This window comes from Scyliorhinus canicula, chromosome 9, assembly GCF_902713615.1.
Source record: "Scyliorhinus canicula chromosome 9, sScyCan1.1, whole genome shotgun sequence".
Lineage (NCBI taxonomy): Eukaryota > Metazoa > Chordata > Chondrichthyes > Carcharhiniformes > Scyliorhinidae > Scyliorhinus > Scyliorhinus canicula.
In genome coordinates, this window is record NC_052154.1 from 64,123,613 (window position 1) to 64,140,982 (window position 17,370).

The 17,370-nt window shown below is 45.1% G+C and overlaps 1 protein-coding gene across 7 annotated transcripts in view; it reads left to right on the plus strand.

Annotated features, from left to right (window-relative positions):
- The window catches only part of ctcf (CCCTC-binding factor (zinc finger protein)), a 71,811-nt gene extending 56,154 nt beyond the window's left edge, over window positions 1-15,657 (plus strand). For 5 of the 7 annotated variants that reach the window (XM_038806780.1, XM_038806786.1, XM_038806783.1 and 2 more), the window contains one exon: window positions 13,906-15,657. In XM_038806780.1, the coding sequence (XP_038662708.1) occupies window positions 13,906-14,072 (167 nt within the window). In that variant the 3' untranslated portion in view covers window positions 14,073-15,657. The remainder of the gene's footprint in view (window positions 1-13,905) is intronic. The other 2 variants (XM_038806784.1, XM_038806785.1) reach the window with 1 other exon arrangement.
- The last annotated feature ends 1,713 nt before the right edge of the window (window positions 15,658-17,370 follow it).

Consider the following 17,370-nt stretch of genomic DNA (forward strand, 5'->3'; position numbering starts at 1 on the left):
AGGGTTTTAAATGAATATTTTGCCTCCGTGTTTACAAATGACATGGATGATGCAGATGTAGTAATCCAGGAAGGACACTGAGGTACTGGATGGGATAATAGAGAGAGGATGTACTCGAAGGATTGAAACCCTTGGATGTTTGGGGCCAAGGACCCGGGTTTGTCACTTTCCATGTGGAGTTTGCACGTTCTCCTTGTGTCTGGGTGGGTCTCAATCCCACAAGCCAACGATGTGCAGGGTAGGTGGATTGGCCACGCTAAATTGCACCTTAATTAGAAAATTTTTAAAGAGGAAGTCCTTGAAAGTTGATAAGTCGCCAGGGCCAGATGGTTGTTTCCGAGGCTACTGAAGGAGGTCAGGGAGGAGATAGATGCTCAAGAGGATGTTTTTCCAATCCTCACTCAACATAGGGGAGGTACCAGAGGACTGGAGAAATGCAAACGTGCTACCATTGTTTAAAAGGGGGTCAAAGGAAATGTTGAGCAATTATAGGCCAGATAGTCTTACGTCAGTGGTGGGCAAATTAGTAGAATCAATCTTGAGAGATAGGATTAACTGTCAGATAAAAAGGCATGGACTAGTCGGGGATAGTCAGCATGGATTTGTTAAAGGAAGCTCTTGCCTCATAAATTTGATTGAATTCTTTGAGGAAGTGACAAGAAGGGTTGATAGTACAATGGATGTGGTGTACATGGATTGTAGCAAGACGTTTGACAAAGTCACATGGCAGGTTGTTCAAGAAAGTGAAAGCCTGTGGGATACAGGACAATGTGGCAAACTGGATAAAAATTGGCTTCGAAACAGGAAACAAAAGGATAATGGTCAATGGCTGCCGTTGCAATTGGAAAGTTGTTTCAATTGGTGTTCCATAGGGCTTGGTATTGGGAACCTTGTTTGTGCTATACATTCACGATTTGGACGTGAACATGGGGAGCATGATTGGGAAATTTGCAGATGACACAAAGATTGGCCGAGTGGTTTAGAGGATAGCTATAATCTTCAAAACTACATAGATGGATTGGTGGAGTGGGCGATAGTGGCAGATGGCATTTAACACAAAAATGTGAGGTCATGCATTTAGAGAGGTCAAACAGTTGTAAAGAGTACACAATAAACGGGAATATCCTAAGAGGCATAGATGAAGTGAGAAATCATAGCCTACAGATACACAGGTCTCTAAAGGCAGCAGTTCAAGTAGACAAGTGGCGGGATTCTCCGCTGGCGAGATGCTCCGTTTTGCCAGCAGCCAGGGGTTTCCCGACGGCGTGGGGCTGCCCCACAATGACAACCCCATTGACCGGCCGGCGTAACGGAGCATCCTGCCAGCAGGGCGAGGTAGAAATGTGGAGCGGCAGGATGGAGCAGGAATGCTCTCCTTCATTGTCAGAGGTATAAAATATGAAAGTATGGATACTGTATAATGTTGCAATTGTATAAAACACTGGTGAGGCCAAAACTGGAATATTGTGTGCAATTCTGGTCATCACATTGCAGGAAGGATGTTATTGCTCTGGATAGAGTGGAGAGGAGGTTTACAAGAATATTGTCAGGGCTAGAAAAGCGCAGCTGCAAGGATAGTTTGGATATGTTTGGGTTATTTTCTTTGAAACAATGAAGGCCGAGGGGTGACTTAATTGAGGTGTACAAAATAGAGAGGAAGGGATAAGGTGGACAGGATAAGATGTTTTCCCTTGGTGGAGAATTCTTTCTTTTTTTTAAAAACGCATTTTATTCAAACTTGTATCAAAGTAGGTTACAGCAAATAAATATCCCGGGAAATATTCTTCCCAACAATCAACTATACAGTTTGTACAGATTTTTCTCCCTTTTCACCCCCCTCCCCATCATCCCCCCCCCCCCCCCCCCCCATCCTGGCTAAGACCGCGAACACTCCCGCCCAGAATCGTCCCAATTTTTCACAACAACAAAACATGTGTGCATGATTCGCTGGCCCCCGCCTACACTTCTCACACTCATCTGCTACCCCTTGAAAGAACCCACTAATTCTCGCCCGAGTCATATGCACCCTGTGCACCACCTTAAACTGTATCAGGCTCATCTTTGCACAAGAGGAGGTCACGTTTACCCTTTGCAGTGCCTCACTCCATATTCCCCAATTGATCTCCATTCCCAACTCCGCTTCCTATTTCTCCTTGATTCGCACCACCCGCTCGCCTCCCTGCGCCCCCAGCCACTTGTATATATCCCCAATTCTTCCCTCCCCTCCCACATCCGGAAGCAGCAGTCGCTCCAGCAGGGTGTATCCTGGCAATCTCGGGAACCCCTTCCAGACATTTTGTGCAAAGTCCCTAACCTGTAGATACCTAAACTCACTACCCCTTGGCAGCTCTACCCATTTTCGCACAGCGACGTTAGCACAGACATCCTTTCCACCCTAAAATGCCTCCTCAGCTGATTCCATATCTTCACCATGGACTGCACCACTGGGCTCCCTGAATACCTACTCGGAGCCATTGGCAACGCTGATGTCACGATAGCCCTCAAACTAGACCCTTTACAAGATTCCTCCTCCATCCGAACCCCCTCTACCCATTCTCCTTCCCACCACCGCCGCACCTTGTCCCCATTCACCGCCCAATAATAATGAAGCAGTTTGACAATGCCAAACCCCCCCCCCCGCTGCCTCTGTAGCAGGATCCTCCCCCACCCTCGGCACCTTCTCTCTCCATAGTTGATGGAGAATTCTAGAACCAGACATGGATTCAAGATAAGTAGCAGAAGGTGTAATGGGGACATGGAAAAATATTTTTACGCAGAGTGTGGTGAGAGTCTGGAATTAGCTGCCCAAGTTGATGGCGGAGGCAGAGACCCTGAACTCTCTTAATAGGTACCTGGATCTGCACCTTAAGTGCTCTAAGCTATAGGGCTATGGACTGGATGAAGGAAGGTGTGATTAGAAAGGGCACCGGGGTGTCCTTGGGCTTGCATGGACAAGATGGGCTAAATGACCTCCTTCTATGTTGTAACTTTTTTATGAAACTAGTTGAGAAATTGATTAAAACAAATAAGAAATCATGTTACTTAAGTTGTTGATTTGCCAATTTGCAAAGCAGTCAATCCTTTATTAAAATATTTTTATTCGCCACATATCCATCATATTCACACAAAAGAGAAACAAAAACAACCCCAATATATTAAAAAAGAAAACAAACACCCCAACCCTCCCCCAACAGTCAATGGCGACCCTCTCCTGAAAGTGCATAATAAACAAACACCAAGAATTGTAGAACCTCTCCTTCGAGCCCCCCCAGCTCAAACATCACCTCCTCCAAGGTCAAAAACTCCAGCAGGTCCCCCTGCCACACCGAGGCACAGGGTGGAGAGACTGACCTCCACCTCAACAAAACCCGTCTACGAACAATCAGCGAGGCAAAGGCTAAAACATCCGCTCCCACCTGCAACCCGAGCTGGTCCAAAACCTTAAATATGGCTTCTTGGGTACTGGACTTCACATCCTTGTGCAAGACCCATGCGCGAGATTGTGCTAAATACAGTCTTCCAAAACCTTTCTTGCTTCGGGCAGGACCAAAACATGGTTTGGGGGGTCCCTCCCACATCGCTCACAGACATCCTCCACACCCTCCAACAGCTGTCTCATGTTTGATTTTGTGAGGTGTGCCCTATGTATGACTTTGTTACCCGTGCCACATGTTAGCGAGACGAGGAATAGGGAAAGAGAGCAGTTGAACACGTGGCTACAGGTATGGTGCAGGAGGGAGGGTTTCAGATACCTGGATAATTGGGGCTCATTCTGGGGTAGGTGGGACCTCTACAAACAGGATGGTCTACACCTGGACCAGAGGGGTACCAATATCCTTGGGGGGGAAATTTGCTCATGCTCTTCGGTGGGTTTAAACTAATTCAGCGCGGGGTTGGGAACCTGAATTGTAGCTCCAGTATACAGGAGGTTGAGAGTAATGAGGTCATGAGTAAGGTTTCAAGGTTGCAGGAGTGTACCGGCAGGCAGGAAGGTGGTTTAAAGTGTGTCTACTTCAGCGCCAGGAGCATCCGGAATAAGGTGGGTGAACTTGCAGCAAGGGCTGGTACCTGAGACTTTCATGTTATGGCCATTTCGGAGACATGGCTAGAGCAGGGACAGGAATGGTTGTTGCAGGTTCCGTGGTTTAGATATTTCAGTAAGCTCACGGGAGGTAGTAAAAGAGGGGGAGGGGTGGCATTGTTAGTCAAGGACAGTATTACGGTGGCAGAAAGGACGTTTAATGAGGACTCGTCTACTGAGGTAGTATGGGCTGAGTTTAGAAACAGGAAAGGAGAGGTCACCCTGTTGGGAGTCTTCTATAGGCCTCCGAAAAGTTCCAGAGATGTAGAGGAAAGGATTGCAAAGATGATTCTGGATAGGAGCGAAAGTAACAGGGTAGTTGAGGGACTTTAACTTTCCAAATATTGACTGGAAACGCTATAGATCGAGCACTTTAGATAGGTTTGTTTTTGTCCAATGTGTGCAGGAGTGTTTCTTGACACAGTATGTAGTGTAGTTTTTACCTCACCACTATTCTTAGAATTCCCCCTATACCAAAAAGGGTCGGTTTATTCTAAATGGTGAGCAGGGATTCTCACTCCCCGACTCCTACGCAGCAGAAGACTTTTATTTACTTACCACTTAGTAACTTACACAAGGGTCCAGCTTGCTAAGTGAAATAAAGTAAACTTTTTAAAGAAAATACTAATAACCACTTTTTCAGGTTATCAATTTGAACTTAACTTTATTTTTCAAGTTAAAAGAGAATAACTACTTTTGCAGAAAGGTATAAAGGTCTTTTCCTGTTCGGACCAGTTGCAGACTTTCAAGTCTCTCTTGACAATCCGTTTTCTTTAACTTTTGGTCTTCTGTTCGATTCTCTGGGCTGCTCGGTCTGTCCATGTTGCTTGTCCCATCACCGAGGAAGATAGTCTGATTCTCTGCTCAGCTCCCCCAGTTTTTATAGCAATTTGGGGCCACTTAATCTCTGCACCTGGCATCCTGCAGCCTGTCTGCTTGACAGTTTGAAAGTTAAGTTTTATCGATTTAGAAGCGTGGCGCTACCCTAACCGCAACCGTGCAGTTACCTCCTCACCAGCTCGCCATTCCTGACTGTAACTTTTCTCACTTTTCTTGACATGTAATTAATCTGTCTGTGTCTTAGTTAGCATTTCTTTTGGATGTATGTGTCTCTTAATGAGTTTTCTTAGATTCGACTCGGGTCATTTTTGGGTTAAGCTAATGTTATATTAGGGTTATCCTTTCCGACTCCAACTTTATCCTACTTGTTCATTTTCTACAAGGTTTCAACTTCAAAATGATATAAGCTATAGTGTGGCCTTGTCACCTTTAGTTTTCTTAATTTGTAAATCAGTTGTTTCACTTTATTACCGGTATCAGCAACTTTTCATACTTGGCAGTTGTTCCTGATCTTTACACTTTAGATTCTGGCTGTCTTTCTTAATTGTTCAATAAATTCCATTGCTCCAAGATTTGTGAAATACTGTTTCCTTTCATATAACTTTTAAGAGTTTAAGTCAATCCAAGGACTTTTCTAATTTGTAGATTATAATGAAGCTCCTATCTGTTCAAATGTTGTCCCCTTGTTCAAGAAGGGGAGTAGAGACAACCCCGGTAACTATAGACCAGTGAGCCTTACTTCTGTTGTGGGAAAAGTCTTGGAAAGGTTTATAAGAGATAGGATTTATAATCATCTAGAAAGGAATAATTTGATTAGGGATAGTCAACACGGTCGTGCCTCACAAATCTTATTGAGTTCTTTGAGAAGATGACCGAACAGGTGGACGAGGGTAAAGCAGTTAATGTGATGTATATGGATTTCAGTAAAGCGTTTGATAAAGTTGCCGACGGTAGGCTATTGCAGAAAATACAGAGGCACGGGATTCAGGGTGATTTAGCAATTTGGATCAGAAATTGGCTCGCTGTAAGATGGGAAATGTTCAGCCTAGAGTTCAGTTACTAGTGGTGTACCACAAGGATCTGTTTTTGGGCCACTGCTACTTGTCATTTTTATAAATGACCTGGAGAAGGGCGTAGAAGGATGGGTGAGTAAATTTGCAGATGACAGTAAAGTCGGTGGAGTTGTGGACAGTGCGAAAGGATGTTGCAGGTTACAGAAGGACATAGATAAGCTGCAGAGCTGGGCCGAGAGGTGGCAAATGGAGTTTAATGCAGAAAAGTGTGAGGTGATTCATTTTGGAAGGAATAACAGGAAGACAGAGTACTGGGCTAATGGTAAGATTCTTGGTAGTGTGGATGAGCAGAGAGATCTCGGTGTCGATGTACATAGATCCCTGAAAGATGCCACCCAGGTTGATAGGGTTGTTAAGAAGGCGTATGGTGTGTTAGCTTTTATTGGTAGAGGGATTGAGTTTCGGAGCCATGGGGTCATGTTGCAGCTGTACAAAACTCTGGTGCAGCCGCATTTGGAGTATTGCATGCAGTTCTGGTCGCCGCATTATAGGAAGGATGTGGAAGCATTGGAACGAGTGCAGAGGAGATTTACCAGGATGTTGCCTGGTATGGAGGGAAGATCTTATGAGGAAAGGCTGAGGGACTTGAGGCTGTTTTCGTTAGAGGGAAGGTTAAGAGGTGACTTAATTGGGACATACAAAATGATCAGAGGATTAGATAGGGTGGGCAGTGAGTGCCTTTTTCCTCAGATAGTGATGGCTAGCACGAGGGGACATAGCTTTAATTTGAGGGGAGATAGATGTCGGACAGATGTCAGAGGTAGGTTCTTTACTTGGAGAGTAAGGGCGTGGAATGTCTGCCTGCAACAGTAGTGGACTCGTCGACATTAAGGGCATTTAAATGGACATTGGATAAACATATGGATGATAAGGGAATAGTGTAGATGGGCTTTAGATTGGTTTCACAGGTCGGCACAACATCGAGGGCCGAAGGGCCTATACTGCGCTGTAATATTCTATGTTCAACTGTCTCAGCCCTAGCATCGCACTCCAGATTGAGGCATTTACCCTCTGCTGCACGTCACATCACATCCCTCTTCCATCACCCCCACAAGCTCCTCCCACTTTGCCGTAAGCCTCTCCATAGACACCCTGTCCTCCTCCTCTAGAATCTTCCCATAAATCGCCAAAACAACTCCCCTCCCCCTAAGTGGCATCCTCCCTGGACCCGGCCCCAATTTAAAATGTTACCTAAACTGCCTCCAAATCTTCAAAGTGGCCACCACCAAGTACCTTCCTGGAACCATCGGGAGCTTCCGATGGCCCAGCTCTGCACCTTCTCCACATTCGCCTCCCAATAAAAGTACAATAAGTGTGAGAGGCCTAATTGCTTTACCACCAAACTGAATGTCAGCCCCCCGCCCCTACTGATGGCTGGGAAACTATGAAACACTCACACTTGCTTACGTTCAATTTAAACCCCGAGAAGTCTTTCCAGGAGCCGGTGCAGACTCGATGTGCCGAATGGCCTCCTTCTGCACTGTAAATTCTATGTTAAAAAAAAAAAAGTCCCTAATTTTTGGAGCAGCTCCACTATACTCCCCACCGATGTGCTTGGTTCCGAGATCTAGAATAGCAGATTATTGGCGTTTGAGCACACCCTATGCTCCACCCCCTCGCTATCCCTTTCCATAGCCCTGAGCTCCTGAGCGTAATGGCCAAGGGCTCTATAGCCAGTGCAAACAACAGGTGGGGCATAGGGCAAAAGAGCACCCCTGCCTTGTACCCTGGTGCAATGTAAAGTACCCCAAATTCATACTATTAGTGCGAACGCTCACCATCGGCTCCTTGTACAACAGCTAAACCCACGCCATAAACTTTGGCTCAATTCCAAATCTTTCCAATACCGCCATCAAGTAACCTCACTGTACCTGATCAAACATCTTCTCTGCGTCCAATGCCACCACCACCTCCAACTCCTTTCCCTCACCGGAAACAGGATCACATTCAGCAACCTCCCTCCTTCGAATACAGCTGCCTTCCCTTCGTGAATCCCGTTTGGTCCTCCCCAATCACCTTCGGAAGGCATCCCTTAACCTTACCGCCAGAACCTTTGCCGATATCTTGCCATCTACATTTAGTGGGATATGAGCCTGTACGATCCACGCACCACTGGGTCCTTATCCTTCTTTAGCAGCAGGGAACCTCCCCCTCCGACCGGTGGCTCCGACCTATATAGCTCCTTTATAAAACTCTTCAAAAACTGTATTGATCTGCTCCGGGGCCACCGCCAACTTGCCCAGCTTATCCCACACCTGAACCATCTCCTTCGCTGCCACCTTCCTCTGGAGCTGGCCAGCCAACATAAGTCCTGCCTTTTCCCCATGCTCATTGACTGCTCCCATCATCCTTCTCAACTGACGCACTACTTTCCCTGTGGACAACTTTGAACCTTGCCTGAAGCTCCTTCCTCTTAGCCAAGGGGTCCAGACCCCATGTCCATGTATCTCCTATCCACCTCCAAAATCAATTTTTAGCATTCCCCCCCCATATCCGCTTTAATCAATGGACAGCATGGTTTTGTGAAGGGGAGATTGTGCCTCACTAAATTGATCGAGTGTTTTGAGGAGGTGACAAAGACGATTGATATCGGGAGGGTGGTGGATGTTGTTTACATGGACTTCAGTAAAGCCTTTGACAAGGTGCCTCATGGCAGACTGGTACAAAAGGTGAAGTTACACAGGGTCAGAGGTGAGGTGGTAAGATGGACACAGAACTGGCTCGGTCAGCGAAGGCAAAGGGTAGCAGCAGAAGGATGTTTTTCTGAATGGAAGATTGTGACTAGTGGTGTTCCGCAGGGATCTGTGCTTGGGCCTCTGTTGTTTGTAGTGTACATAAACGATTTGGAGGAAAATGTCGCCGGTCTGATTAGTAAGTTCGTGGATGACACCAAGGTTGGTGGAGTGGCAGATAGTGTTGAGGATTGTCAGAAGATACAGCAGGACATAGATAGGTTGGAGACTTGGGTAGAAAAATGGCAAATGTGAGGTAATGCATTTTGGTAAGTCATTATAAATATAAATCTTTATTGTCACAGGTAGACTTCCATTAACACTGCACTGAAGTTACTGTTAAAAGCCCCTAGCCGCCACATTCCGACGCCTGTTTGGGTGCACTGAGGGAGAATTCGGAATTCTCAGCTGGTACGGGCAATAGGGCACCTCTGCCTTGTACCCGCTCTGCTGGCCTTGTTCTGCATCACAAACCAGCTGTCTAGCCCACTGAGCTAAACTAAGCCTGTCTAATATAGAGGGGAAATATACCGCAAATGGCAAAACTCTTAGGAATATAGAACGTCAGAGAGATATGGGTGTGTAGGTCCACAGATCATTGAAGTGGCAACACAAGTGGACAGGTAGTCAAGAAAACATACAGAATCCTTGCCTTCATTGGATGGGCATCGGGTATAAAAACTGGCAAGTCATGCTACAGTTGTATAGAACCTTGGTGCAACTGCACTTGGAATATTGCGCACAATTCTGGTTGCCACACTCCCAGAAGGATATGAGGCTTTGGAGAGGGTGCAGAGGAAGTTTACCAGGATGTTGTCTGGTCTGGATGGTGTTATGTGGAGAGGCTGATAGACTCGAACTGTTTTCATTAGAATGACAGAGATTGTGGGGTGACTGATAAAGTGGATGGACAGGCACTCTTTTTCCAGGGTGGAGGGATCAGTAACCGGGGGCATAGGTTTAAGGTCCGTGGAGCAAAGTTTAGAGGAGTTGTGCAAGGCAGGTTTTTTATGCAGAGGGTGGTGAGTGCCTGGAACGCATTGCCAGGGGAGGTTGTGGAAGCAGATACATTAACAGCGTTCAAAAGGCATTCAAATGCGTCGGCGCCGAAGCGTTGAAGAAGTCCCCCACGCATGCGCGGGTTGGCACAGCCCAACTGCGCATGTGTGCGTTGGCACGGCGCCCATTTGGCACCGGGAAGGGAGGCTGGAGCGGCATGAATCGCTCCAGCGCCGTGCTGGCCCCCTGTGGGGACCAGAGTCAGTTGTCCCCGCGCCTGTTTCACTCCGTCGTGAAACGCAACGCAACTCTTAGTCTCCATTTTGGAGAATTGCGCCCATGGATAGGATGGGTATAGAGGGATACAGCACTAGGAAGTGCTGAGAGTTTTGGCCACGGGTGGTACCATGACCGGTACAGGCTTGAAGGGCCTGTTCCTCTGCTGTATTGTACTTTGACCTTGTCCACCTTTGTCTTGAACAAAATCACCTCCTCCCTCACTACTGCCTTCAGAGCATCCCAAACCACCAACTGCAAAACTCCCCCCCCCCCCCCCCCCCCCCCCCCGTGCAATTAAACCCGACTTATTCCTCAATCACCGTCCCGATATTCGTTTGTCAGTGCCACCAACCTCCCCTCTAATGCCCAGTTACTTCACACGTGCTTAGTCCGCCACCACACTCTCCATCTGAAACCTTACCCTCTTGCCCACCAATACCACTAACCCCTGAGCTCTGCTATTGAACCCTGAATGGAAAAGCTGACTCACCCAACCCTTCCTAAGCCTCACCTGATCATTCACCCTCAGATGGGTCTCCTGCAACATCATCATGTCGGCCTTTAAGCTCTTTACATGTATAAAGACCTTCGACCTCCTAACCCCCTCACGTTTCACATTAATATTCTGACCGGTGGGGCTCTCACACACGCACCTCCTGTCCGGCATCATCATAACCCCGGGCCCTGCCCTTCCCTTTTTTACCTTCGAAATCCCCCCATCCGCTTTCTCTTGAAAACACCTCTCCCAGTATGGATCCCATCCCCCCCACCTTTCACACCTCCCAGGCTCATCAAAACCTGTTTGACCAGTTTCCAACGACCGCAGCCTTTCTGTCTCCTTCTTCTTCTCCCCCCCCCCAATGCCACCACACTCCCGTTCTCTAGCCAACCGTCGCTTGCCAGTGTTGAGGTCCTGCCCAGGCTCCCCTCCTCCCAAACGCCTCCCCCATGGCCCCTGAAAACAAAGACAAACAAAAAAAAAATGCAAAAACCACACCCCAGAAAACCGTCATAACCCCAAAGTCCAATATAACTGTAACCAAATTTAGCCTGTAACAAAGATAAACTACCCTTTCCCATTCAACTAACCTGAAAACCCGTGTGCCGCCCCCCCCCCCCCCCCCATACAAAGCAAATAATAACCAAAATTGAGAAATAAAGGCTGAGCAAAGCCCCCATCCCCTCACTTCAAGTCCGCCTCCCAACCCCATCCCTCATTTCAGTCCCAATCCTTCAGCCTTCCCGAACGCCTCCATCTTGAAGTAGAAGTCTTTTGAGTTGTAGGTCACCCTCTGCTTCCCTGGACAGACCATGCCAAACCTCACACCATTACTGTAGAGTGCCACATTCACCTGTCCGAAAGGTGCCCACCTTCTTGCCAGCTCCACCGTCGGATCCTCACCTCATGCCTTTGCTTCACCCAACTTGGGACCTCCTCCTTAACATGAAACTTGTGAAAGCAAATTAGAACCGCCGTTGGTGGCTCATTTGCTTTCGGCTTGGGCCTAAGCGACCAATGAGCCCTGTCCAGCTCATCGGGAGAATTATTTCTCGCTCTCTCTTTTTCTCTCTCTCTCTCTCTCTCTTTCTCCCCTCCCCCCCACACACAACAACTCTGCCAACATCTTCACAAAGTATTCAAGTCAGCCTCGGGGCCCTCCACCCCCTAAGACAAGCCCACAATTCGTAAAGGCTTGCTCCTGTACCACAGCCGATATCTTGGACACCGCTGCCTTCAGAGAGGCAATCACTTACTTCACCCACTCCTTCATTGCAGCCAGCATCGCCTTTCGTAGCACCTTCATGTGCTTAGTGAACTGCCTCTTGAATTCTCTGACCATCACCTTGGTCAGAGTATCCACTGTGATGAGTGTGGCCCCACCCAGCGATCCAGCCTCCGTCACCTTTCCTGCTGCCAGAGTGACCTGTTCAGTTGGCGGCGAACCTTTACTCGCCCCCTTCTTTCCCGCGGCTTTTTTCTGGGTCATTCCCCTCCTTCCTTATGCCTTCCACCAGCTTGTTCAAAAGCTGCCCCTGAAACCGAGCATTAAACTCCAATAACCAGAGCCTAGAGCAGGAGCTACCCAATGTGCGACTTCCACTTGTATGCCACCACCGAAAGTCCAAAGCAGTCAATACTTAAATGTCTCACTTATCTAAAGAAATTTGGTTTTTAGGCCAACAATAATGTGCTGAAGCTGAATTCGTGAAAATAGATCTAAAATGGCTGTCCTTTGGATTTTCTTGTCATAAATAGGGAACACATGGCTGAGATTGGCAATTTGGTACATGTAGTGAACTGGACTTTTAGCCACCTGTAGCAGAACCAGATCTGGTTTTTTTAATATAAATTTAGAGTACCCAATTCTTTTTTTCATTTGAAGGGCAATTTAATGTGGCCAATCCACCCAGCCTGCACATCTTTGGGTTGAGGGAGCGAAACCAACGCAACACGGGAAGAATGTGCAAACTCCACATGGGCAGTGACCCAGGGCTGGGATCGAACCTGGGTCCTGAAGTAAAAAAACTCACCACTATTCTTAGAATTCCCCTGTACCAAAAAGGGTCAATAAGACATTCTAAATGGTGAACAGGGATTGTCACTCCCTGACTCCTATGCAGACTTAAGTGGGTGCTATTCGGGTCAATCTATATTTTCAAGTTATCCCCCGGTATGACCCATATCTTCACAAATGATTTCATCTACTTAACACTTAGTAGCATCGATCCTGGGTCCCGCGTTGCTAAGTAAGTAGACTTTGTAATATTTTTTTCTTTTAAAAGATGAAATCACTGTTTTTACAGAAAGGTAAAAAGATCTTTTCTTTGGATTCTCCTGGTCAGTTGTTAGACCTTCAGGTCTTCCTTGACAACCTTTGTTCTTTAACTTTTGGTCTTCCTCAGATGGCTTCGCTGTTCTGCTCGGTTTCCGTGTTCTATCCGAACCATGTACTGAGGACAGCTATGAGAGCTGACTCTGCTGGCTGTTACCGATTTAGGGTTTATATTTCCCTTCTAGCAGTTATGAAGTTTATATGACATTATCGTATAGTAACTTTGTTTTGCTCTTGATTGTTCAAGGTATCTTTAATCTTAATTACTTCTAACACGACTATGTATTGATGTTGAGCATGACTTTAGCTTATCGAACTCTGATTACATTTTTTTCCTTTGTAATGTTCAAAAGTGCTTTGATCCTAGAGGGGTTCTGGTTCCTGTCACTTCTAAAGTTGCTTTATCACCAAATAGTGCCCGTAGCTTGTCAGAACTCTGACTCCGATTTGGGGTTAACTTGTGCTCTCATGGATAGTCGTCTCCAGCTTCCCATATTCAACTGGTGTCAGCAAGATTTCAAAACTAAATATTTGTCACTTAATTCAACTGAAGATCCTGGCAATTCTTTAATAACTGCTTACAAAAATAATTAACTTCAAAGAATGTAATTAAAAGTTCAATCTGCTTTAACTTGAAAGACATGCATCAGTTTTACAGCTTGAGCAATCACAAGCTGTTTTCTTAACGCCTGTTTGATAAAGGCTAACTGCATTTCAAAACCACCTTTTGCTGCTGCTGTTAACCTTTCGTGGGATTTTTCCCTACATTTGCCCATGTACCCTCGGGTCAGGTTTTGCCAGACTTCCATGTTTCAAATGACATGTTTTCCCATTTTTACTTCACAAACCTCGGCACCGTGAGGCAGCAATGCTAACCACTGCGCCGCCGGCTGCCTGGTCTGTTTTAAAGTCCACAGAGCATTGCATTTGTTGAGATTTACTTCCAGTTTTTTGTTGGAATGGGGCAGATTTGATCAGGACATGATTCCCTGCACTTTTAAAAGCACATTTTGGATTTTGTAGTTTATTTTAACTTTGACATTGAGCTTGTTCCTTTTTCATCTCAGCAGGCACAGTTCAACAGTTGCAAGAACCAGGGAGTACAACTATCGAAAACATCATTGTTGAGATAAAGAAAGAGCCTGAGGCTGAAGATGTGCAGGTGCAATCAGGAACTGAGGCTCAGAATGGAGACATCACACCTGAGATGATCCTTAGTATGATGGACCGGTGATGGAGGAAGGCCAGGCATGCTAATAATATGGCCCTGCGGAATAAGATTACATGTATTTTTGCTTTGACACATGCTTCTATAAAATGATTTAGACCATTTAATCTTCTGAGTACTAGAGAGAATTTCTCATCCAGGAAGCTAAAATAAGTTTAGACTAGGTTCCCCTTTTATAGCATAGAATGCTATTTATGAATCAGAAATTGTTATTTTATTTGTTACAAAAATTGTACCCAATACAATTTCACAATGATTTCTCAGAACCAAAATGGTATATACCATGAGATGCTTTGTACACTTTATGTACACAAGGCAGTAAAATAGTTCATGCCCTTAAATAACGATTGTGTACAGTATCTGTGCCGTAGCTCTTTTTGCATAATAAGAGAATTGTTTCCCAGTGGCACGAACCATTGTGATATATATATATATATATGTTGCAAAGAACATAGGCTATTTTTACCATAACACCCTGCTATACTCAAGAGCTGGGCAGGTGGAAATTTGACTTGTAGTAAACTTTAAATACAAAAGAATTGTGAATTTTTGGATGTATGGTCATGTTTTTGTGCAACCCAATTGTAAATGATAATATACAACTTTGGTTTCTTCCGCTATAGTTGGGCGTCTCAGAATGCAAATCACTGATTGAAAATCATTGTGTTACTGTTAAATTAAGTTCAAGCCACATGAATTATTTTACAACCGACCATCCATAGTAACACTGACGGCTGTTGTGTGTTTTCACTTTTTTGTACAGGGCATCTCAAAAAAAAATGGTCATGCTTGTTGTAGATAACTTTTTTACATTTTAATCTTTTCTAGTGATTATGTATCAAAGTGCAGGAGAGTAACATTTTAACCACTGCTTGAGACGTTTACAAATTACATTTGTCACAAAGAGTCAAACTCTTCAGTGTTTGTGAATATGTGCAGAATCATGTAAAAATTAATTTGCAAATTGAGCTGTTCAGAGCAGAAAATATCAAATTGTAATGAGCACATTCACAGCATACTACAAATCCCTTTAAAGTTGCAGATTTTAATGTTGTAAATTTTAATTACTTATATTTCCACTATAGGTTGGCTGTCTCCCACCTAACTATATATTTTTTTTGCTTCTCTGAACCTCATATTATGTATCTGATGTATTTGTAAGAGGGCATAATGGAACTAATCCTTTAAAACTAGGACGAGGCAGAGTTTTGAAGAGTGAGTATATCCATGTGCTTTGTATTGCAAAATAAAGTAATGTGAAGTTTAAAAGAAGTTTGCGCTGTTGCAGATACAAGAAAGTTGTGCCACAAGAGTATGTCAGAAGCTTTATTTGCTGACTCAACATGAAATTCTTTTTCTGTTCTAGGTGAATTGCAATTAAATCTGCTTTCTGCCCCCTTTTTAGCGCTGACTCTGGGTTGATTTTGTTTTTTTTATATTTAGCTGTACTGTTTGTGAAGGAAAGGGAGTCAAGCTGATGAGAAAACAATGTAAAAATACTCTATTTCAATGGGGTTGTGAGAGCTAGGGTAAAGCATTTAATTAATGTAGTGCTGTACAGCTGGTAAATAAACCATTTACCTGCCTTTCATTTGTGTGTCTTCATTTCAGTGGAATTACATTACATTTGCGATTCATTCATTAACACTTGATATTTTCCTTTGTAATTTAAATCCTTGATTATATATAAATATAGTAAGTGTGAAGTTATCTACTTTGGGAGAAAAAACAGAATGGAAGAGAGGTTGTGAAGTGTTGACATCCAAAGGGACCTGGCTGTCCTTGTTCCTGAATCACTAAAAGCTAGCATGCAGGTTCAGCAAGCAATTCGGAAGGCTAATTGTATTTTGGCCTTTATTGCAAGGGGGTTTGAGTACAGGAGTAACTGGCCGGAATTCTCTGCTTGGGAGACTACGTTCTCCCGGCGGAGATGAATCACCTTTGATTGGCGCTCTTGTTGGGAGTGCAAATCAGAGACAGTTCGTTACCCATTGTCATGCAAATTTATGCGCAGTGGGGATTGCGAGGCATTCTGTTATGAATCGCACTACTGGGCCACCATTTTGAGCGGGCGGGCCGATAGTGAGGTCCTGAGGTTGGGCCCACAACCACCACGGGATTTTGTGGGTCATCCCACAGTTCAAGGGTTGGTCCCTCTCACTCGCACTCTCTCACGCTCTCTCTCAGTCTCAGAATAAGGGGCAGGCCATTTAAGACTGGGATGAGGAAGAATTTCTTCTCTCGGCGGGCGATGAATCTTTGGATACTCTACCCCAGAGGTCTTTTGAAGCTCAATCATTGAGCATGTTCAAGGCACAAATTTCTGAATGCTAATGACATCAAGGGATACAGGGATAGTATGATAATGTGGTCGATTATCAGTCATGATCTAGTTAAATGGTGAAGCAGGCTTGATGAGCCAAATGGTCTACTCCTGTTCCTATGTTCTAAAAGATGCCTGTGCATTTATTGCATTTGATTTCATACCCATTTTCATCAATGGATTGAAAAATATTGGTATTATTTTTATAAAATTCTTTCATTTGAATTGCTGGCTCGGCCAGCATTTATTACCCACACCTAATTGCCCTTCACTGGGTGGTGGCGTTAGTGAACTGATTCATTTTTAAACAATGGTTTCATGGTTATCCTTGTACCTTTAATTACATTTTTATTGAATTCAAATGTCACCATCTGCCAAGATGGAATTAGAACCCAGGTTCCCAGAGCATTTCCCTGGATTACTAGTCCAGTGACAATACCAATGTGCTACCACCACCTCCCCAAAAATCTTAGCCATATTTATTTCCACACAAGGTATTACCTCTACAAGCAGTTAGAAAAGGTGTGCAACGGACTTCCGGTCTGCACCATGGAGTGAGTGATCACACAGAGGCAGCTCCTGCCCAAGGTTACAGAAAAGAGCTCTTTTTTGGGCGGCACGGGTTGGAATTTCGATGAAAAGGCGTAAGTGAATGCTCGAGGAGTACTTTCCCCCAGGAATAGTATGTTTCTTGGTTATCAGACCCTCAGAAACAGTGCAAGATTGGGCTGAAGCAGCAGCAGACAAAAGCCTCTGCAAACATGCAGGCGGGGGAAGGGCCAGCTTAGAGGCCTCAAGCTGACTTGAGGGCCTTTATGAAAGCTGAATTCTAGCAGCAGAGGGAAGAACTGTGAAAAGATCTCACCAAGGCCATTGAAGAAGCGGGGACGAACTTCCGGGAGCGGTGATGCGGAGCTAAGCCGCACGTTCAGTGGCTCCCGCTATTTTCGGACTTTGGGGCTCTTTTAAGGGCTCGTAGTG